Source organism: Felis catus, chromosome B4 (assembly GCF_018350175.1).
Source record: "Felis catus isolate Fca126 chromosome B4, F.catus_Fca126_mat1.0, whole genome shotgun sequence".
NCBI classification, from domain to species: domain Eukaryota; kingdom Metazoa; phylum Chordata; class Mammalia; order Carnivora; family Felidae; genus Felis; species Felis catus.
Genome location: NC_058374.1, coordinates 47,535,003 through 47,557,503, shown reverse-complemented (window position 1 = coordinate 47,557,503; position 22,501 = coordinate 47,535,003). Strand labels below are relative to the sequence as shown.

Genomic DNA, 22,501 nt, shown 5'->3' with positions numbered 1-22,501 from the left:
ACACACGCACACACCGCAGAGGGTGCAGATGCCGCTTTGACTTGGAGCACTGAGCAATTTTCTGCTTTTTCCTTTTCTCCTTATAAAAGCGCGTCAAATTAATTGCGGCCAATTATGTACAAATCCCTTTCTCTCTGCCAATCAGGGCTGCCTGAACGGGCAAGAGGCGCTCTCACCTGCTTCATTATGCAAATTGATATTCAAACGTGGAAGAACAATGCAGCCTTCAGCACAGCAGTGATTCCAGGTTGCTAATGAGAAGAGGCTGCTGCCAGAGGAGTCTGTTCTAATCCTCTGCTGCTGACAGGAGAAGGCTGAGAGGGCTTCCCGTGGAGATGGGGCAGAGTCAAAGTCAGCACCGGCTCCCAGAGCACCTGTTACCCCCGTGCAACTCAGGCCCCCACGCAGAGGGTCACCACTAGGTCTGACAAGATTCGGGATGACTTGGAGTCCAAACAGTGTAGACCGAGCAGCCTGATTTCCTTAAATACCCCTGCGGTCTGACAGCCATAAATACATGGCATGGGACATGGTGGGCATCTGTAAGCATGGGGTCAGGTGTGGCCCTAACAGTACCAATAGTCAGAATGCCTGCGGTCAGGGGCAAGTCCACCATGCAAAGCACACAGAAAAACGATCCACACACCCAGAGGAAGAAGTCAGTGAACACTGAGGTCTCACGTTGCGAGATTAATTTATTTGGAAAAGGCCTGTGCCGTTCAGCCATTCGTTCATTCAGGAGCCACCATATGCAGAGAAAGAGATAACTTTATTCCCCACTAATGATGGCTGTGAGAACTTCTCTAATAGCTGCCTCTAATATTCCGCACTTCGGAATCTCCTCTTGAGTTGGAATTGCAATCCCTCCTCTCCACCCCAAGTCGTGGAAAAGAAGCTTTTAACACAAGTAGGTGATCATCACTCTGGTCCCCTCTGCTGGGGATGGTAGAGCCACACACAGCGCACGGCAGAGGGGGGCATTCTGCTCGGCGGCTGTGGTTTCGCTGACCTGGGCTGGGGCTAGGAGTTTGGTGCTGCGAAGCCGGGTGGCTTTCTAGCTCCCTGGAATAGTCTTCATAACGCGACTTCAGTTTTTTGATTTGAGGTGTCATGAAATCACACATCATCCTGTACACCCATGTTCCAGGACAAGTCCCCCCCAGGTTACAGGTGACCCAGACACGCAGCCATTCTGCCACACCACCCCCTTCTTTGGCACTACGGGACTCTATGAGAGCAGCCATGTGCACATGAAAATAACATGACGTCTGGGGGCGCCTGGGTGGCTCGGTCGCTGGGGCATCTGACTCTTGATTTCGGCTCAGGTCATGATCCCAGGGTTGTGGGATCAAGCCCCGTGTCAGGTCAGGCTCAGCACTGAGCATGGAGCCTGCTTAAGATTCTCTCTCTCTCTCTCTCTCTCTCTCTCTCTCTCTCTCTCTCTCTCCCCCCCCCCACCCCTGCCCCTATCCTCTACTCTCTCTCTCTCAAAAACAAAACAAAACAACCATGACATCCTCACAACAGCTAAGGATGTGTGGTTCACTTGTCAAAAACCCCTGAAAGAAAGTAGTTCCTAAGGCAGTGCATGAGCTGGGCCAATCGGTCTGAGCGACCACTACCTTCTAATGGAATGGTTTCATGTGCTTATATTTGTAGTTTAAACATTTATACAGAAAACAAAACGTTTTACACAATCAGCTTCTTAAAAATGCAAATATCTTCGGGATGTTGAGTGATGATTTAATCACTTTTTTTTTTCTTTTTTTTAGACTGTCTCCCTCTTAGCAGCTAGACATGGTCTATTTGGACTGAAAAAAGGCAGTAGGTTTAATTTTGTGGACACGGATCACGTAGGAAAATAGGGAGTGCCAGGTGTGGATGCCCTGGAGGAGAGCTTAGGAGAGCACCGGGCCCAGAAAGTAGGATCTGAATATTCAAAGTGAAGTACAAGGGTGAGCCCTGAATTCAAGTGAGGGAAGTCTCCTCTCCTTTTGTCTACACTTCATCACCCATCTCCTGCCCCTGCACATCCCCAGATAGCCTACCCCTTTCTCCTACAATAGCCGGAAGCCATCCTTGTTAGCCTCCCCTGGAATCAGTGATCAGATGGCTGTTTCCTGCACTGCCCTGTAACATCCTTAAGGCAACAGACACACTGTTCAGCTCCTGGGACAGTGCCTGCTGCGTCTTGGAAGTGTGTTACGTGAATGAATGTTCCCAGAACATAAGCTAATAAGATTAACACTAAAATTCCACTCTCTTATGGATTAAATTGCCTTTAATGAGCTACCCATTTACAATATTGTTTCTCTGGGGAAATGTATTTCTGTTTCTGAACGGCTGATTTATAAATGAACTGTTGAGGACAACCTGTTCATAGGTTGGAGCCGACCTATTAACAGTTGCATTTCCAAAGCCAAAAATAAATTGATCTTTGGATTATGTGTTCTTTCGCGATGTTAGCAACTGTGGCCCTTGTCCATATCAATTGCTACGTAAAGCTATGTCTGTAGCTACAGCCTCAGAGGATGGGCCAGTCTTAAGTGACCATGGGCAGCATTTGCTGGTCTGGGCGCTTTACATTCTATCTCATTTGCTTATCCTGCCAAACCTTTTAGGCAGATGCTACCTCTGTTTTACAGAAGAGGAAACTGAGACTCAGCCACTGCAAAGTAGGCGATACGGCTGGGCTCCCAAACCCCTCTAGTGTCTCAGTTTCCTAATCATAAAATGAGGATGAGAGTGTTGCCTACGTTATAGCTTTTGTACTATCAAAGACTTAAAATACCTCTAAAGTGCTCAGAGTGGTGTCTACTAATCCCTCAATTGATGGTAGGGCTTGATTCCTATGGCAGACCCCTGTTTTGTGCCTAAACCCATCTCACAAAGTCCATGCTGTTTCCAGTAGATGATTAACATATGCCTTGAAGGACACAAACTGCTGCTAATCCACTCTAGAACCCACTCTGTGGTCCCGCTACCACCCTCCCGGCTTCCTGCACTTGCATATTTCAGTGAGATTCAGGGTGGGGGTGTTGATGGGGGGCAAGTCATACATCAGGGCCGTAAAGGTGTGCAAGGGAGAATGGAGGGGTCACTCCTCACTGCTCAGAGTCCCAGAAAATAGCTCTGGAGCCAAGGCTGCCTGGAAGAAGGTTATCTGCCATAGGCAAGAGGTGCCCAATCGTCCTTTTTTCAGCCATCCTTCTGGGTCTTTTGAGAGAAAGCACTTAGCGCACTCCAAGGTGCAGAGTAAGAATTCAGTGACTGTTTCCAAATCTACATCTGTCACCTGTCGCTGTGATAGAAAACAGTTACTTCAAATACGATTTCATTTGGGGCGCCTGGGTGGCTCAGTCGGTTGAGCGTCCGACTTCGGCTCAGGTCACGATCTCGCGGTCCGTGAGTTCAAGCCCCGCATCGGGCTCTGGGCTGACCGCTCAGAGCCTGGAGCCTGTTTCAGATTCTGTGTCTCCCTCTCTCTCTGACCCTCCCCCATTCATGCTCTGTCTCTCCCTGTCTCAAAAATAAATAAACGTTAACAAAAAAATTAAAAAAAAAAAACAAATACGATTTCATTTGACTACTGGGCCCTACCCCAAACAATTTCTTATGGGAGTGGACAGATTATAAAACTGGGTTTCTCTCAAAACCTTCCCTACTTGCATGGTCTGTATTGCCAAAGAATTGTCTTTCCTTTCAGATGCTCAGAAAAAGTAAACCTAACTGTTCCCAGCTCAGCTGTCTTGGAGACTTGGAAAAGAACCTTAGTTAGCTTCACTGCAAGTTATTGATGAAACCGGGGAATTTTATAATATTCCTAATTTATCATTATTATCCATTTTGACTAATTTAGTGGTGGAAATTATGTTCTTACTGTCATAAATGGTTGCTATGCTATCATAATTTGTCCACTAATGAAGGAAATACTGATGCTCACCAGTGACCCCTTGCCATTTGGAAAATTCCCAGAAGGTCGGGTTAGATGTGAGTTTGGGAGAGCCTGAGACCCAACGGTTTCAGTCCCTACAGCTCCTCCTCTCAGTTCCCAGCTCTTCCCATCCTCTTCCCATCCCCCAAACTATTGAGGGTCCCTGCCAGCCAATTCCCACTTAACACATACGATCTTAGTGCACCTTATCCTGCATAGGTGTACAATGCAACTATAATGTAAGTGCGCTCTAATCAGTTTCGTTGCTTTCCAGTCTCACGATCTAGTCTTTATTTCTTCAACAGATAGACCCTATATATCTGCCATAAACCCCTTACTGGAACAGGGTAAAGATCCAAACAGCTCTATACAGGCATGCTCTTGCTAACCTTTTTTGCCCAAGCCCTGAGCTCAGAGCCTAACCACACAGTCTGTCTCAGGAGTCCTCGCAGCTGCCAGGCTGCTCATGGCTAAAGCCTAGAGGCTTATTCTACAATAAGTTGGGCTTCTTCGTCTCAAAGGGTCTCTCCAGAAACCCCTCCTACCCTTGATCAGCTCCTTGTTCAACCTGGATTCTTCCTCTTACCAGAATCCCGCCCCTTTCCACTGTTCTTTGGGTTGACTGAGTCCTGTGTTGTATCATCTGTGTGTTTTTTCTTAATGTAAGTTATTCTATTCTCTGCACGTCACATAATACCTAGTACCTGATAGAAATTAACAAGTATTTATTGGATGGCCACCAATTACCCTAGGAGCAGGATTGCCAGATTTAGCAAATACAAATTCAGGACACCCAGTTAAATTAGAATTTCTGATAAATGGCACATGTGATTTTAGTAGAAGTATGGCCCAAATGTCATGGAGACCCTACCTATGAAGTATTAGGGACCTGCCGAGATAGCCCTGGTCTCATAGTCCAGTGAGGGAAGCAGACACTCAAACAATGCTTAAAACAGAAGGTAGTAAGTACAGTGCAATGTCCTTGGGTGCTCATTTCAAGGTTAAATAAACCCAATCTTTTAACTTTTTATCTTTTTTTTAAATTTTTTTAACGTTTATTTATTTTTGAGACAGAGAGAGACAGAGCATCAACGGGGGAGGGTCAGAGCGAGAGAGGGAGACACAGAATCTGAAACAGGCTCCAGGCTCTGAGCCATCAGCACAGAGTCCGACGCGGGGCTTGAACTCACGAACCGCGAGATCACGACGTGAGCCGAAGTCGGACGCTCAACCGACTGAGCCACCCAGGCGCCCCTAACTTTTTATCTTAAAACTTGCTCCCATTGCCTTCCATCACTTTCTGAACCTCCTCAAATTTCCATTGTGAGTTCTAGAAAAGAGCACACCGGGACCGTAATGCCCTCCTAGTGATACACCGTGGTCCTGATATTGTCCTTCCCACCTACCATACTTCCCTTTATAGGCTCCCTATTTAAATAGCAGCACTGTGTTGTCAACCCGTGCAGCCTGTGGTCCGCTAGGGCGTCACAATCTTTTTGACCATGCTTTTGACAAAGCCGGTTCCTGTCCCTTCTCACTGGAGGGCACTATGGTTTTACATCCTGTGAGACTTAACTTTGTATGCTTCCTAATTGAACTTCATCCTTTTAATATCCTCTTTCATCATGCCACACTTATTGTTTTGCTATTTAATTCTCTGTCCCAAATGGCCAGCCATCCAGTCCAATTTAGTGTCATAGCAGATTTAAAGAGCAAGTTTTCCATCCCATCATTGAACTTCTTAAGGAAAATGAGACCCTCCCCTGTGTGAACAGTAAGTTATCTCCCACTCTCAACTCAAGCTGACCATGCCTACCCTTTTACCAAGAATCCCACCTGCCCAGTCACAGGGGCCTCTTGTTTGATAAAGAAAAACTTTCTTGACGGCTTACTTCGGCATTGGCTAAAATTTTTTCCCATTCTGTTAATTGACTCCTGATTTGGAATTTATAGAATAATTTTAAAGTAGGCTATCTTCTCTGTAAACCATTGACCAAGGGAATGTGACACATGTACTTGGAACCATTCAAAGGACCCAGTTCCCTGGTATCTTAAATGAATCGTTGTGAAACTCAGTAATGAAACTTTTAGCTTCCAAGTGGGTGAGACAGTATCCCCGGGAGTGCACACATTCCCTCTAATGATATCCACTCGGACAGGATTCTACTAATATAAGTGTGAAATGGACTCATCTGTATTATTTTCCCGGATAATGTGTTGCAATTCATAGGCAAGCTGTCCTGCCAGTAATCCTGTCCCTTTAGCCCATTCGTTTCTTCTACAAAAAGTATCCTCTCCCATCCTGGAATGAAATACACCTTGGGTTTCATTTTAAGTAGAAAAGTATATCTGATGAAAACTTGAAATTGTCCCTCTGAAAGTTCACATCAGACCAAGATGGTGGGGTTACATTCAAAGAGGAAGGCACTTATAAACTGTATATTGTTGGAGGCAAAAGTTCCCAGGAAACAGTGACACTGTGTCCCTTAAAGGCAGTCTGAGCTCAGGATATCCCGTAGGCAGGCCACCGAAGCATGTGATCTAACATCTGGAAGAGGCTCTAAAATAAGTTTATTTATCTCTCTGGTTTTCTGTCTTTTTTTTTCCTTAATAGAAATTATATGTTACATGATGTGACATACTAATGGTATTTAACATATTTATAATGTTCGTCTCTCCTTACTATACTATAATCTCTCTAAGGACAAGATGTTTTGTCTCTGTTCACTGGTACATCCACAGTAACTATATAGAGCCTTGCAAATATAAGTGCTCAAATATTTGTTGAAGAACAGATTGAATAATCATTTAGTCAATGAATGAATGTATGCCTCAGATAGTTACATAATTTGTATAGTGTTCACAGGATTAGCCAGTGCATTTCTTTCTTTATTAGCCATTTGGATTTGAGAAACAGTGGAAGGTAGTTTCGTAAACTAATGGATCGGGGGTAGGTAATGTAGATAAGAAATATTTGACATTTATAGTAGCAGACAGGGTTTGCTCATCTTGTGGTTTCTACTCCCAAGTCATCCAAATTGAGCAGGCAGTATTGAAGAAGAATGGTGAACAAATGGGGGTCTCCAACCGCACTACTATTGTGGTTTGTCGGCTCTTAAATTATAAAGTGATTTCAGGACTTGTCTTCTTTGAAGCCCCGATTGCTCTCCATGTCCCGTGGGAGAGGAGTACAGTGGCCCCTCAGTGGGTCCATGTGCCATATCTACACGGTTGTCTCAGTGGTGAGACCTTGCCTTCACAATCATCCAGCTTTCCACTGGACATTTCTGCTTCCCCATGACTTCTTTAACAAGAAGTGGCCAACCCTGAAATATGGCCGCCATGCCATTTTCCACTTTCATAGGGGCAAAGAGAGAAATGATAACCAAACAGGCTCATATAAAGGAATTATTAAAAGTAAAAATAGTTTCTGATGGGGCGCCTGGGTGGCTCAGTTGGTTAAGCGTCCAGCTTCGACTCAGGTCATGATCTCGCAGTTCGCAAGTTCGAGCCCCATGTGGGGCTCTGTGCTGACTGCTCGCAGCCTGGAGCCTGCTTCAGATTCTGTGTCTCCCTCTCTCTCTGCCCCTTCCCCACACACGTTCTGTCTCTCTGTCTCAAAAAGAAACATTAAATTTTTTTTAAAGGTAAAAATAGTTTCTGAGATTTTCCTGGAGTAAATATATGTTAAATGTCACCTCTTAAACCATCTGTGATCTTCTGCGTCTAAATCCCTGCAGAAGCATCCACTTCCCAGTACCAGGACACAAAGCAGATACTCACTGAATATGTCTGAATGGAGGGTAACCCGAGAAAGGAACGCGAATTAACATAGTTCAGAATGATTTTCAACGCAATGGTTGAAAGTAAAAGGGCTTTTTTGGCTTACCCTCAGTCAGCTGGCAAAATTAAATTCCATTCCTCTGCCCTATGGCTGTTGATCTTTTACTTTTGTAGCCATCACCTTAGAATAATTGTGTTACCATTGTAATTGGAGGCCCATTAAGGATGTCGTAGGCACATTGAACTATTACATGTCAAAGCATGATGTGGCTCTAGCCGCATTGCAGATGCCCACCGGGCGCTCAGTACGTGTGTGGTAACAGGAGGAAGGAAGGAAAGGAGGGGACAGGAGCAGGGAATGGCTATTTGGTCTTGGAGACTTAATAAACTGTCCAGGCCTCTGTTTCTGGCTGCGAACAGGGAAGAAGTCTCTCAGTGGGCATTTCTCAAACTGTGTTTCACAGCCCACTAATGTTCTGGGAAACATAATGGGTATTCTTTTTAAAAATCCATGGCAAAATATGTTTGGGAAAGTTCTGTGTCAGGTTTAATAAGTTTCTTTACCAAAGGACTCATCAGAACCCTCCCCTGAGAGGGTCCACTGTGAACCCCAGAAAGGGAGGCAGTAGGCACTGTGGGCTCACGAAGGCCCCCTCCCAGCACTGACATTCTATAAACTGGAGTGCCCCCCGCATAAGGCTGACTTTATTGACCAAAGCCGTAAGTTCTGCTGTGCTGTAAATGGGTCACAATGTGACCGTGTGTGTACATGCTGGCATTTCCATTTCTCGGTTTGGAACTGATGGATCTGATTGATTGCCAGGAAAGCAGAGGTGTGTCTGTCCCCCCTGACGTGCCTCTCCCTGGATCCTTACCTGCCCTCGGCCCTGCCTGGCATAGTCCATTGGCAGCCCTACCCCTGCCCTACCCCTGCCCCAGCTTCGTGTTAGGAACCTCAGCTTAGCATGCTAGCAACTGGAGCACCCCCTAAATTCACTGGGGAATCTGGCATGTGAAAGTGCCGATAGTAACCTTCGGTTTTCTCCCCCAAACTGTGTATGAGCTGCTAGGGCTCCAGAAGTTCCAGAATCCCAGTTTCCATGGTGAATCCATCTGTACCCTTTACTTGAAATCTTTAAAGGCCACTTCTCTTTGCTAGCACCCACAGCTTTTATAATATATCTGCAACAGTCCATGCACTCTCCCCGGTCGGTATGAGAAAGGGGGTGCGTGGCAGTAACACCTCGTTGTAAGTCTCACCTAAGGGTAGGTTGAGGGAGCATGACCAAGGCCACCTGTCACACACGGGATGACTTCGGGATAAAAATCAAATGCCATTGTCCTTACACCTCTGTTTCACTTCATCTGCATGTTACCATAATAATCTCCAATTCTGTCACATTTTTGGTGCCAAAGAAATACTCATATGCATTGTCAAGTCCTAAATTTGACAAGCTCTTGTGGGATCTCAGATCTGACATATTTTTTTGAAGGGAAGATGGAGAAGGTGCCAGAAAAGATGTCCTCAGCTAGCATGAGGACAAATTAACTCCTTATTCACTAGCTGTGCCACAGTAGCACTGGATCTAAGAAACACTGCCGTGCAACTTTGTGTTCTTTGTGTTGCATGATAACGCACTCACCAGTAAGGAGTGTGCTATTGATTCATTCATTCATTCATTCATTCATTCGCACCAAGAGCCTCTTAAATGCCAGGTCCTGTTCTAGGCACTAGTGATACAGCAGTGATCAACGTAGACAGAATCTTCTCCCTCATGTCACTTGCATTCTAAAAGGAGGAAAAGGAAAATGAATTGAAAAAGCACTTATTTACGATATTAGGCGTTAACTGCTAACATCAGGCAGAGAAGGGAGATGGTGTTGGCAGATGAGTCGCAATTTTAAGTCGAGTGGTCAGAGAAGGCCTCGGTGAGAAGACCACCGAGTAAGGGAGTGATGGCTAGCCGGGGCTTTCTGAGCAGAGAGACAAGCGTGCTAGGGCATGCCTGGTATATTCTAGGAACGGCTCAGAGGCCAGTATGGCTGCTGAGGGATGGGCGAAGGAGCGTGGTGGCAGATGAGGGGGTGGGATGATGTGGACTCCACCGCTTTTCCCTCCCTTTGTCCTCCTGAATATCCAGGCTGACTTGGATCCTGTCAGGGCTTATGTTCTAGATCTCTCTCATATATTCCTCCCATGATGTTCCCCCTGAAAATAGTCCAGACCCTTAGTCATTTTGCAGTGAATGTCTCTGCTCCAGCCTCTCTGCTTTTCTAGCCACATTGCTGTAGCTGAATAGTGCTACCTAAGTGCCGTGGCATCCTTCTGCAGCTTGACCGTGCAGCGGGTGCTGCTGCACGGCCTCCGTCTGTGCGCCGACTCACTGCTCCACGTTCCCATGTACGTTCTTTCCAACTTCAGTGACGTCACAGTACTTGAGTCCCTCCTCTTGCCTCGGGGGCCCTCCCCACACCTCCACCGATGTAAGTTGGCCAACCTATAAGAGCTCCGTCTCTGCCTCCTCTCGTTAGCGCCCCACCCCACCCCCTCATGATGATCCTTGCTCCCTCTGAACTTGCAGAGCCCTCGCCTGCCCTACGTCCCGTTTGGAACTTGGCACAGTCCTCTAGTCATTGGATTCTTCTACCCGACACGTGTTTGCCAAGCATCTGTTTGATGTGGATAGAACTCTGTGGTATCTTTTATGGTCATGTGAGGACCCTGGGTTTGAACCCTTGTTCCACTGGTTTCTGGCTGTGTAGCCTTATTCAAATGACTTACCACCCTGTTCATCAGTTTTCTTGTCCGCTGAGTGGGGATAACCATTCCAGCTTGTAGGGTCGATGGAAAGATTGAGTTACTCTATGTCAGTTGTGTGGTACGTTAACATGGAAGCATTAGCTGCTTCCCATTTTAATTTCCAGCTGAACAGTCATGGAGGGACTGTATCTGTTGCTTTATTTCATTTCAGAGCTTAGTGACTTAATGCATGGATTATAGCCATTGAATGTGTGCCGATGATGATACTCTATGGCCAGACATAAGACTTGGCCAAACATGTAAGACTTCGGGGCACAGGTATGACTTGGCAAAGCTAATACAGGAGTAGTAGCTTCTGTATCATCTGCTCAGCTCTCCTAGCTCAGGGCCAAACCTCAGAGAGCTTACATAAACTCTAAAGCCATTACCTGATTTTATGAACTATTTTAGGAAATATTTATTAAGGTTCATATATCTAAATTTTGTAAACTGCAAAAGAGATGACTGTTTTGCTAGGAGGAAAACTAATAATTAACCGAATTCCAGGAATCTGAAGAACTGGCACATTGTATTTTCTATACGCTCTTTCTGGGGGCACAGCAGGAGGGTGGTGACAGCGGAGGGCATGCTGTTCCCTCCACCACCTCCTCCCCTCCAGAGTCCGTCGGAGGAGTCCCAGTTCCATGCTGAGCCCAGAGAGGCAAAGGGCTGCTTCTCCAGCAGCATAGCATCCAGAATCGTGAAGCCGTACTTGCCAGGCTTCTCCTATCCAAGTGCACATTCCTTCATATGCAGACTTTGTGTGTTTGCCACGATGGACAACCACAGCGCTGATATTAATAAGAGAAAAAAGAATAGAAATGACTAAGATATTGAGTGTTTAGTATGTGCTAACTCACTTTCTGGCAGTAACAGAATGGTATCCGGCTCTCCAGGGGCCCAGGAAGAGAACTGAATTAATTTCGGCCCTTTTATTATATACCTGTGTCTTCTAAGTACATTCTGTGATGTTATTGTTATTGCAGTTCAGTCTCCTCTGCTGAGTGAATTTGAACAATATTCTCTCCAATGAATAATTTATAATGAAACGTATAATAATTATTTATTTCTTCCGCCTCCGTCCCAGATTATAGCTTTCATGAAGGTTATAATTCATGAAGAATCTTATACTCTAATCTGTCACTATATCCACAGCTGGGTGGTTCCATGGGGAGGGTCCCGAGTGGCGATCCTGGGCCCCAGGTTTTGAAGGGGAGGATTTGTAATGGGATGTTAGGCCTTACTTCTCCTCTTAGAACATTGTTGCCATTCAGTTTCAAAGCCAGTTGGCTTGTGTATTAAGTCACTCAGTTAATAAATGATGGAGCTCAGATTTGAGCTTCAGTCTCTAGAGCCCATAACCCACAGGTAACACTTACTGTTTTACCATTAAATTGTCCTTCAGTGTAAGCAGAGACAGCCTCGTTGTCCTGCGTGTCCTAAGCATTTATGGGCCATGGAACAGTGAGGAAGACTGTGCCTTCAGAAAGCCTAATGTATAGATTACCATCTGCCTGTCTTCCCCCTTTGGGCAAACAGGGACCATAGTGGGGGAGGGGGGGAGGCTGATTTCTCCAACCACCTCCTCCTGGCTTCAAACATTGCTCAGAGTCTGAAGTCAGACACACACACACACACACACACACACACACACACACACACACCCCTGCTTCATTCGGGTCAGGCTGTAGGATATTATGAGGGGAGAATTCAGTAGCAGACAACAAGAAGACAGGAACAGTTGCGGTACTTCCTTTATAGCTCATGGGGAAATTGGGGAGATCAAAGGAAAAATGAGATGCAAAAGGAGTTGCCCTTTGGGCAGGGGGTGGAGATGCGAACCAGCACTCCCACTCCTGGGTGTTTACCTTAGAGAAATGAAAATTTATGCTCACGCAGAAACCTGCACATGAATGTTACAGCTGCTCTATTTGTAACTACCCCAAACCGAAAGTAACCTAAATGTCCTTACATGGATAAATGGATAAACAAGCCGATACACCCGTACGATGCAATTCTACTCAGCAATAAAAAGGAATGACCTACAGATCCTCCTGGATGCATCGCAAGGGCATTACTAGAAGTGCAAAAACCCATCTCAGAAGGTTATGTGCTGTATGATTCCATGTAAATGACATTCTGGAAAAGACAAAACTTAACGGGGATAGAGAACAGATCAGTGGTCGCCAGAGGTTAAAGGTGGGGGGTGTTTCAGCAGGTGATGGGGTTGTTCTATGTCCTGATTGTGCCTGGGGTTACAAGATTCTGTGTATGGTCAAAAGGCATAGAACTAATGGGGATGTAGTGTTTCACAGGTACGTAGTTTCAGTTGGGGAAGATAAAAAGTCCTGGAGATGGATGGTGGGGATGGCTGCACAACAGTGTGAATATACTTCATGCCACAGTACGGTACACCTAAAAATATTTAAAATGAAAAAAAAAATTAATGCTACGTTTTACGTCAGTTACACTTTACAATTTAAAATGCATGCATGGGGGCGCCTGGGTGGCGCAGTCGGTTGAGCGTCCGACTTCAGCCAGGTCGCGATCTCGCGGTCCGTGAGTTCGAGCCCCGCGTCAGGCTCTGGGCTGATGGCTCAGAGCCTGGAGCCTGTTTCCGATTCTGTGTCTCCCTCTCTCTCTGCCCCTCCCCCGTTCATGCTCTGTCTCTCTCTCTCCCAAAAAAATAAATAAATGTTGAAAAAAAAAAAAAAATAAAATAAAATAAAATAAAATAAAATAAAAATAAAATGCATGCATGAAAGAATAACACATTTCATTAAAATAATACAAGTCGGGGCGCCTGGGTGGCTCAGTCAGTTGAGCATCCGATTTTGGCTCAGGTCATGATCTCATGGTTCATGGGTTCAAGCCCTGCCTCAGGCTCTGTGCTGACAGCTCAGAGCCTGGAACGTGCTTCGGATTCTGTCTCCTTCTCGCTCTCTGCCCCTCCCCTGCTTGCACTCTGTCTCTGTCTCTCAAAAATAAACATTTAAATAAATAAATAAATAAATAAATAAATAAATAAATGTCGATAACAAAACTAGTGGTGAAGCAGGGTATGCATGGTAATAATAATGATAACGGGAGGGTCCTGGGTAGGTAAAAAAAAAAAAAAAAAAGCGGTCCCTTTAGGATTCTGATGCTCTGCCACATCCTCATAAAAGCCACCCTTGTGTCTGAAGCCTTCCCACCTTTTCCCTCGGGTGCCTTGGAAGGCTGAGTGGCATTTGGGCATTGATTCTTTTTGTGATTCAAATGTAAAAGCAGGCATAATGGGATGAATATTTATGTGGAGGATTGTTAAACTCTGAGGACAAAAGCCCCCAGATTCCGCGTCCGTGTGGATGGACCCTGCAAGCAGAACGTACAGTATGCATCTCTGCAAGGTCATGGTGCTGGCCGGTCCCAATCTGCACATGCTGGTCAGACTCCCACTGAATGAGAAGAGCCATTTTCAGGCAGCCAAGTGCCCAGGAAGGCATTTCCTCCCCACCCTCTTCATGTTAGTAGAGCTGCTGTCATTTGTGTGCCCTCGTTCACAGGATCTAACTCTAATTAACCTCATTGGGCTTTGTCTGGTGGTCAGCACAGAAGCCTGGACCCAGTCAGTATTTAGGAGGGTTTTTCTTTTGTTTTCAGAACCTGCTCTTTCTCCTGGCGTCATGGCCGCAAAGACTTCTCTGCAGACGTATTTCCTCACTCACCATGGAAACTAAGCAGTGTTGGAGGAGGACTCTTAAAGCAGAGGGGGTCTTCCGGTGTAAACCGACGTTAGCTTCCCATCTCTATCCTTCCAAACCCAGCCCATTCACCCCGCCAGCTTACACCCAGCCTCCTCCAAGAAGCCTTCCAGGCTGATTCCGGTCTTTCTCTTTTGAAGAGAACATGCCTGGTACATGCCTGGGCGGTCTTGTATTTTAGCTAGCTGTGCACATGCCATCTTTCATATTCTCAGAAGGGAGGGAGGTAGCTGATGATGTTTCCGTTCCTCTTTACCACCCCCCACCCCCACCGCCTGGTTCCAGATCATCATGGGAGCTCAAGTCCTGCTCAGCTCCTCTCTGTCTTAGTTAGTCCTCCAACCTGTCCTTCATGCTGACACCTCTGGGCTCTTTCTAACACAAAAACCCACTCTTGACCCTCAGTTGCCTCTGATAATGATGATGCTGACAGTAACAATAATGACAGCAATAATAGCTAATATGGTATATTTGTCATGTGCCAGGCACAGTGCTAATATTTTGCCGAGATTAATTGGCTGAATACTAAGAAGCCTTATGAGGTAGGTACTGTTATTAGCCCCACTGCACAAAAGTGGAAACCGGGGCACAGAGAAGTTAAGTGAGGTGCTCCAGGTCACACAGCTATCAAGCAGCAGAGCGGGGATTTGAATTCAGACAGTTTGGCTCCAGAGGCTCTGCTGTTTCTTCTCCCTTAGAGCATGCACTCTGAACTTCCTTACGCGGCATTCGAGTCCCTTTGTGATCCCGGCTCTGTCTCCGTCTTCAGCCATGTCAGCCTCCAGTTATCACGGCCACATCTGCGAGGCTCAGACAGTGACAAGCAGCTCATGATCTCTAGTCATGCCCAAACTCTCTCCCCATCAGATGTCACTGCACCCCCCCCGTTGTCACTACCTAGAAGCCCCTTTGCTCCTCTTGTCCAACTGGAAAACGCTTCCTTCTGTTCTTGACCCCCATGCTGCAGCTTCTGTAAGGCTGTTGAGGACGATGCCCCGTGCTCTGTGCTCCCACTGCTGCACAGGCACATTACTCCTAGCACCCATCATGTTGCTCACTGTCCCTTCACCACGCCAGGCTTGTCCCCTGGTCAGGCCTTTGTGTCTGCTGTTCCCTGGGCCCAGTATGCGTTCCCCAGGTCTTTGCAGGCCTGGATCCTTCTTGTCACGTGGGTTTCCATTCAGATGCCGCCTTCTCGGAGAGGCCTTTGCAGGACAGCTGATCTGAACTTGTTCTTCTACTAGTCACTCTTTTTCTTGTCTAATAGCTGTTTCTAGCTTCTTCGTAGCACTTCATTGTCACTATTGGAAACCGTCCACGTTCCAGCTGTCTATTGCTGCACAGTAGACCACCCTGACACTTAGTGGCTTGAAGCAAGAACCATTCAGGGTATTTGACTAATTTGGGGGTCATATATTTGCTCAGGGCTTCACTGGGCGATTCTTCTGGTAGCTGGGCTCAGCTGAAGGGTCCAAGATGGCTTTACTCTAATACCTGGTACTCTTACTGGAACATTTGGAAGCCTGGGCTAGGCTGGGACTGTAGACAGGACTGTGATGGCTCCAGCGTGGTGGCCTCAGGGTTGTTGGACTTTTTACAGAGCGGACTGCTTCCCCTGAAGCGAGGTTCCAAGGGGTCCAGGTAGAAGCTGGAAAGATTGTTATAACCTAGCCTCAGAAGTCCCAGAATGCAGGGGCACCTACATGGCCCAGTCGGTTAAGTGTCTGACTTCAGTTCAGGTCATGATCTCAGAGCTTGTGGATCTCAGCCCCACAGCGGGCTCTGTGCAGACAGCTCAGAGCCTGCTTCAGATTCTGTGTCTCCCTCTCTTTCTGGCCCTCCCCCACTTGTGTTCTGTCTGTCTGTCTCTCAAAACTAAATAAACATTAAAAAAGAAAAAGGCACAGAAGTAAATGTGTACTTACTTCTGCACATTTTATTGGCCACGCAAGTCACCAAGCACAGGCCAGAATCAAAGGGAGAGAACATAGACCTCACCCCTTGGTGGAAGGAGTGGAAGAATCGGTGGCTCTCAGTCCACCACCTTTAACAGGCAGGGGTCACTTATTATTTGCCTCCCTTCTTTATAATGTGAACTCTTTCAAAGCAGGATCTTATTCTTCTGTAATACTGTATCCCCAGCACCGAGAATAACATCTACACATGGCAGATGCCCATAGATCCTTGCTGAATAGCTGTATGAATGAAAGAATAAAGGAATGAATGAAAAAGAAAATGAGTAGAAAATCCAATGAATGTTTACCTCTCTGACTGTCTAATATGTAAATCTTTTGAAAACAGAGCCTGATTTTTTTCTTCTTCTTCGTACCCTTAGTTCTTAATACAGCCCTCTACACTAAGAGATGCTTGGCAAATATTTACCAAATGAATTGATGCATTTTAATTATTATAGTTAAAGGAGATAATGTGAGTTATTACATAGGTGTTGGATATGAGTAACCGCTACGAATGAATTAGTAATGCCTTATACATAAGAAAATAAGTTTATATATTTATTTAATAAATAAGACGAAATGGATCAGATCCACACTTCCCTTACCCTTCTCTGCAACAGGCTGTATGAGAGGCTCTCCATTCAGCCCCACGACCCTCCAGTCCAATCATCTTCGGGTGAGGCAGGGACCTTTACTCCAGCCTTCTAGCACCTCTCTCCTGGCATGGCTTGCCAAGACTAATTCACTTTGAGGTTCTTAAGACAGGGGCTGAGATGATGGTCTAAACAGCTAAGAGGGTTGATTTCTGATTCCCCACAGCTGTCCAGGAGGATCAAGTGAGATTACAGTTCTCTTAACGTTCGGCATTGTTTTGCCCTTGTGCAAATGTGTGCTTACAGTAATTGCTGGAAGCCACGTGTTGAATCCAGAGGGTGAATGCAAGTCAGCGTTTGCTGTGCCAGAAAGGGAAGGACACCCTCACAGGTGGCCCCACTTGCCGTGTGGGGCTTCATTCCCAGTAAGCAGTAGTAGGGACTAGTCAGCCAGCATACGAGCCGGCAGTGGGAAGGCTCAGCTCCCAGAGGTCAAGCCTCAGCTTGTCCTCCAGCTTCGCCATGTGGCCTGGAACAACTTACTTGGTCTCTTTAGGCCTTCAGTTTCCTCACTTGTGATATGGGGAAATCTGTTTCTATAATCCCAATCTGGGTAACTCGGGAAAAAGATTCCAAATTCAAGGAAACCCTGTGATGGCCAAAGGTGACCAATAAGGAATACTGTGTACAGTTCCCTACTTAAAAATCAGACAGAGCTCTTTAATCCAGTGTTGATCTCCTTGGTGTATTGGGGGGTTTTTAAATCCTTTTTAATTGTTTCTTGGGATCCCCCCCCCCCGTTCTGTGGATTTTAAGACTTGTGGTTCCTGGCAGTACAAAATGATACTCCTTCCCCAAACCCCAGAGAGCATTGATTGCTATTCAGGTTAAACAAGTGCCATATAATGCCTCACAGCTTGGGGTAAATTTTGTTACAGGGCATTTAGTGGAAGTGTCAAAGTATTTGGGAGATTATTCTTTCCTTCTTCCCCACAGGCCTCACTGAACATGCAGTTCTCTATGGCCATGAATTTTAGCCAAGTTCAATGTCCAATGATGGATATTTTTTTTTTTAAATTCGAGTTTTATTTAAACCTCTCAAGCTGGGACAAGAATTTTCAAAGGAAAAGGCAAGCTCGCTTCTGCCTCTGCTTTGGCTAATTCTGGGGCAGTGCGCTCACCCTCTTGGTCCCCAGAACTGGCCTAGTTTAAGGAACAAATGAGAGAACAAGAGTTTTCCATCTTAGGGAACATTGGCTAACACAAGACAATTTTAGATGTTAGAACTTCATCCTCAGAGAAGCAGTCAATAATTTTGAGAATCCAGCATGTACCAGATACTGTGTTAAGTGGTTTCCTATATATTATTACTAAAAATAATACTTCCAGAAAAATGGGGCTCTGTGAATTTAAATAACTTGCCCATGTTCACACAGCTGGTCAGAGAAGGAACTAGAAGCCAATACAAATTATCTGCCTCTGAGACCAGTGCATTCCAAGGACTGTGCCTTTCCATTCTTTCTGTCTGGCTGGTTTCTCTGGTTGTTTTCTTACGGAAGATGCTTTCACCTTTCAGTGTTTAAGAATCTGGCTCTGTTATCATTTATTCCCTTTAGATTTTTAATGACTCTATTTTCAAATATTTTCTCTCCCTTGGTGGCTTCTCTCTTCATGATCTTAACTTTCTTTCAAAGAGTACTTAATTTTGATGAAGCCTGATTTTTTTTTTTCCTTTATTGGTGGATTGTGCTTTGGTGTCATATCTCTAGAAATCAATCTTTGTCTAACTCAAGGTTACAAAGACTGTGTCCTGTATTTTCTCCTGGAAATATTATAATTTATATTTAGGCATGTGATTCACTTTGTGTTAATTTCTATATATCTCATGAGGTGTGGGATGAAGTTCTTTTTTTTTTTTTTTTTTGCATATGGATATCTAATTGTTCCTGTACCATTTGTTGAAGATACTCCTATCTCTGCTTAATTGCCTTTGTGACCATATATGTGTTAGTCTGTTGGTGGGCACTCTAGTCTATTCAGATGATCTCCTTATTTTCTCCGTGCTATTATCACACTGCCACAATCTCTATCACCTTGTAACAAGTCTTAAAGTCAGGTATTATAAGTCCTTCAACTTTTTTTCTTCTTTTGCAGTCATCTTGGCTATGTTAGGTCCTTGATCCTTTCTTTAGTTTTTGTTCAAGGACATGGTTATAAACAACATCTGGAAATCTGAAGATAATTTAAAAATTTAAAGTTACAAAGGAGTAGTGCAGAAACTTTCCATAATCTGGCTTCATCAGGAAGTGAGGCACCCTGGACATCAGATTCTATCTGGTGAATCAAAATTATTGCGTATACCTTACATGGATTGCTAATTTTCAAAAAAAAAAAAAAAGACCACACATATAATGACCTACACCAGAATTGTACCTGACACGATTTCAACTTTCACTGATGTTGCAGAAAATATGCTGGGCCCTCGGATATCTTGGTCACTGTGAGGCTCAGTTGTCATCGTTCTAGCAAAGTGGGGAGTCGCTGATCAAAAGGAGTTTGTTTATACATTGCTGCCTGCTATAGAATGTATTCTGCATTTGATTTGGGGGCTACCTGTTTCCAAACAAATGAAGTATTGTCATTGACTGTGATATGCATAGCATTCTGTCTCTTCCATAAAACATATCCCTGTTGGGGCATCTGGGTGGTCCAGTCGGTTAAGTATCCAACTCCCGATTTCAGCTCAGGTCATGATCTCACAGTTCGTGAGTTTGAGCCCTGCATCAGGCTCTGCGATGACAGCACGGAGCCCGCTCGGTATTCTGTCTCCCTGTCTGTCTGCCCCTCCCCCACTTACACTCACTATCTCTATCAAAAGTTAATAAATAAAAATAAACTTTAAAAAAACATATCTCTGTCCCCTTAAACTTACTCTCCGCTGGGGACAAAGAAGAGTACTATTAATTAAGCCAATTGATTCCTGATAGTGTTGACCTTCACTACCACTGTGTGTCAGTGAGCAGATTACTTGTCCTCTTTGCCTTGGTCTTCATCTGTGAAATGAAGGGTGTGGACTGGTTAACCTGGAGTGGCTTTATACAACTCTAAAATTCTAGGACTCTTTTATTCACTTAAAAATCACAACCCTTTCAAAACCAATGAAACAAAAACTCTTAATGGAGAAAAGCACCGTGATAAGTCAGACGGGAAGCCTCTTGAGTCAAGAAGAAGTGGTCTTTTGACGCATCCCAGATTGCCTAACCCCACTGTATGACTCTGCTCTTAACTATGGCCAACTCTGCACACTGAAGACGGTATTTGTGGTTCCTGGTGCTGTGACATTTTGTGGTTTATGAAATCCCTATATTCAGAGAAGCTCCTGAGCTTTTCAGGTCAAGGGAAAGAGAAAGGAGAATGTCTTTAAGCCCACACAAGTCCAGAGGTTCAGAGTACTCCTGAGTATTCCAAATATATCTCTGAAGTAAATATATCCCCATAGTATTGAAACCAAGAGGACTTGAAATATCTATATCGTCTTTCCTGTGCCAAGCTACGGGAGCTACTCTGGCCACGTTCTAGCTGATCACTGCTGTACTATTAGAATGGGGAGGTTGGAGAGTGTGAACTTTACTGGGGAATGCAGAATATAGACGTGAGTTTAAAATAATATAATCTTTATTGAGCACTTACTGCGTGCAAGGGTGCTGTGCCAGTCACGTCTTATACATTATATCATCTAATCCACACGAGAGCCTTGAAAACGAGACATCATTGTCTCCTTCTTGCAAATGAGGAAATGATGCATGGAGTTCATGTCACTTGCCCAAGATCACACAGTCGTAAGTGGCAGAACTGATCTTCAATCCGTATCTGTCTCAGTTAAGACCTTAAACTTCTAATGACTATATCAAAGAGTAGCTCTGAGAACTTAACCAGTTCATTCAGAGAGTAATTGCATTTGTAGCATGATAGAAACCCAGAACATCAAATACTTTGGGGTAGATGTGATGGAGGAAAGAATTCACAGAAGGTGTCCTGAAGAAATTGCTTTGAGTTACATTTTGAGATGAAGGACATGAATTGGCCTCAAGAGAAAAGTGAGTTCATGCTGAGGGGACAGACTATATGAGGCCATGAAGATACAAATGAATAATTTGTTCAGGAAGCAACATACAGTCTTATTAATTGCAGGGCAATACCAGAAATAAGCTGATGCCACACATCTAAGCTAAGAAATTTCACTTTGTTATGATAGGCACTGGAGATCTACTCTTAGTTCTTAAGCAAGGGAAGGAACATAATGAAAACTGTATTTGATTTTACAGTTTGTTCAACAACTCATGTAGAATAAATATAGGCTTTTAATGCATCAAGGAAGGTCAAGAAAATTTCTTAGCAAAATATATTTGATATCCGACAAATTGTTTTCAGGGGTACAATGTAGTTCATCCCACTAAAGTTCTATAGCCTTAAATGGTGCAATGACAATGTATTTAGACCCCTAAATTAAGAGACCTGTAACCATATTTTACATAATTTTCAGGTGTAAAGGTGACTAAGCCCGTGCAGTTAAGCTAACAGCACATCCCCATCGTCACTGATATTGTACAGTATGCACAAATGGAACATGCAAAGGTTATAGATTAAATTCAGGATTGGGCAAATAGAAAGCTCTCAACAATATGTATTAAATTGCATTGAATTGAAGTCCTCTTTCAGTTAGCAACTGCTGTTCCTAAGTGAGGGCTATTGTATTTGGTGAACTGTAGTTGGGTCCCTTCCATTATAAATCCACTAAATGCTAACTTAATATCTCTTCACGTTTTCTGAAGCATTTTCTTTCTTTCTCTGTCTGTCTCTCTCTCTTTCTCTCTCTTTCTTTCTCTCTCTCCAGTTCCAGAGACCCAATGACTTCTCACCCCCTTTTCGCTTTGGGACTGTGCCCAACGGCAGCACAGAGAGGAATATTCGCAATAACTATGCAGAAATGCATGCCTACATGGGAAAGTTCAACCAGAGGGGTGTAGATGATGCATTGCTCTCCCTGAAAACAGGGTAAGAACTGCTTCCAAGCTCAGAGTCTTTGATATGTTTCTCACATTTATTAAATGTACACTGAATCAGCTATATCATGCTTGGGTGCCAAACTTAAAGCAAACAAGACTGCATTTGCTTTCTGTGGATTTCCAAGTTGAATTTGACAATATAATTCAGGCCAGTGCACAAAGACTCCTATGCTATTACATACTTCTATGTATACTTTTTTTTTTTTTTTTTTTTACAAATTATGTTCTACTTGCATTAATGTAACCGTGAACCAGGAATAAATAAAATAGCTGTAAAAGTAAAAGAGAAGCGTCAAGGCTAAGGTTCATGTATTACATGTGACATGAAGACCTGTTGACTAAAAGGTGAACATGATGATTCTGGTGTCTTTTGGACAAGGGAGGAATAAAGGAAGAAAAGGGTGAAGGTTTTTAGACCACAAACAGTGAGAATGTGTTAACTGATCTCCAATTCCCGCTTTTATTAGTGTTCTTTGATCCAGCTTTATACACTAGAAAGTTATTTGTTTGTTAAGAGGAGCTCATGAACTGGAAACACCTTGGCTTGCATAATCCCAGCCACATTGGTCCCTTTATTCATTTGGCCTCTGAAAGCCACGGCTGTGGGATAAGATAGATAGACGATTG

The 22,501-nt window shown here is 44.5% G+C and overlaps 1 protein-coding gene across 2 annotated transcripts in view; it reads left to right on the top strand.

Annotated features, from left to right (window-relative positions):
• Positions 1–22,501, top strand: part of GRIN2B (glutamate ionotropic receptor NMDA type subunit 2B) — a 422,286-nt gene that overhangs the window by 379,535 nt on the left and 20,250 nt on the right. For both annotated transcript variants that reach the window (XM_019834554.3, XM_019834555.2), the window contains one exon: positions 21,703–21,863. In XM_019834554.3, the coding sequence (XP_019690113.1) occupies positions 21,703–21,863 (161 nt within the window). The remainder of the gene's footprint in view (positions 1–21,702; positions 21,864–22,501) is intronic.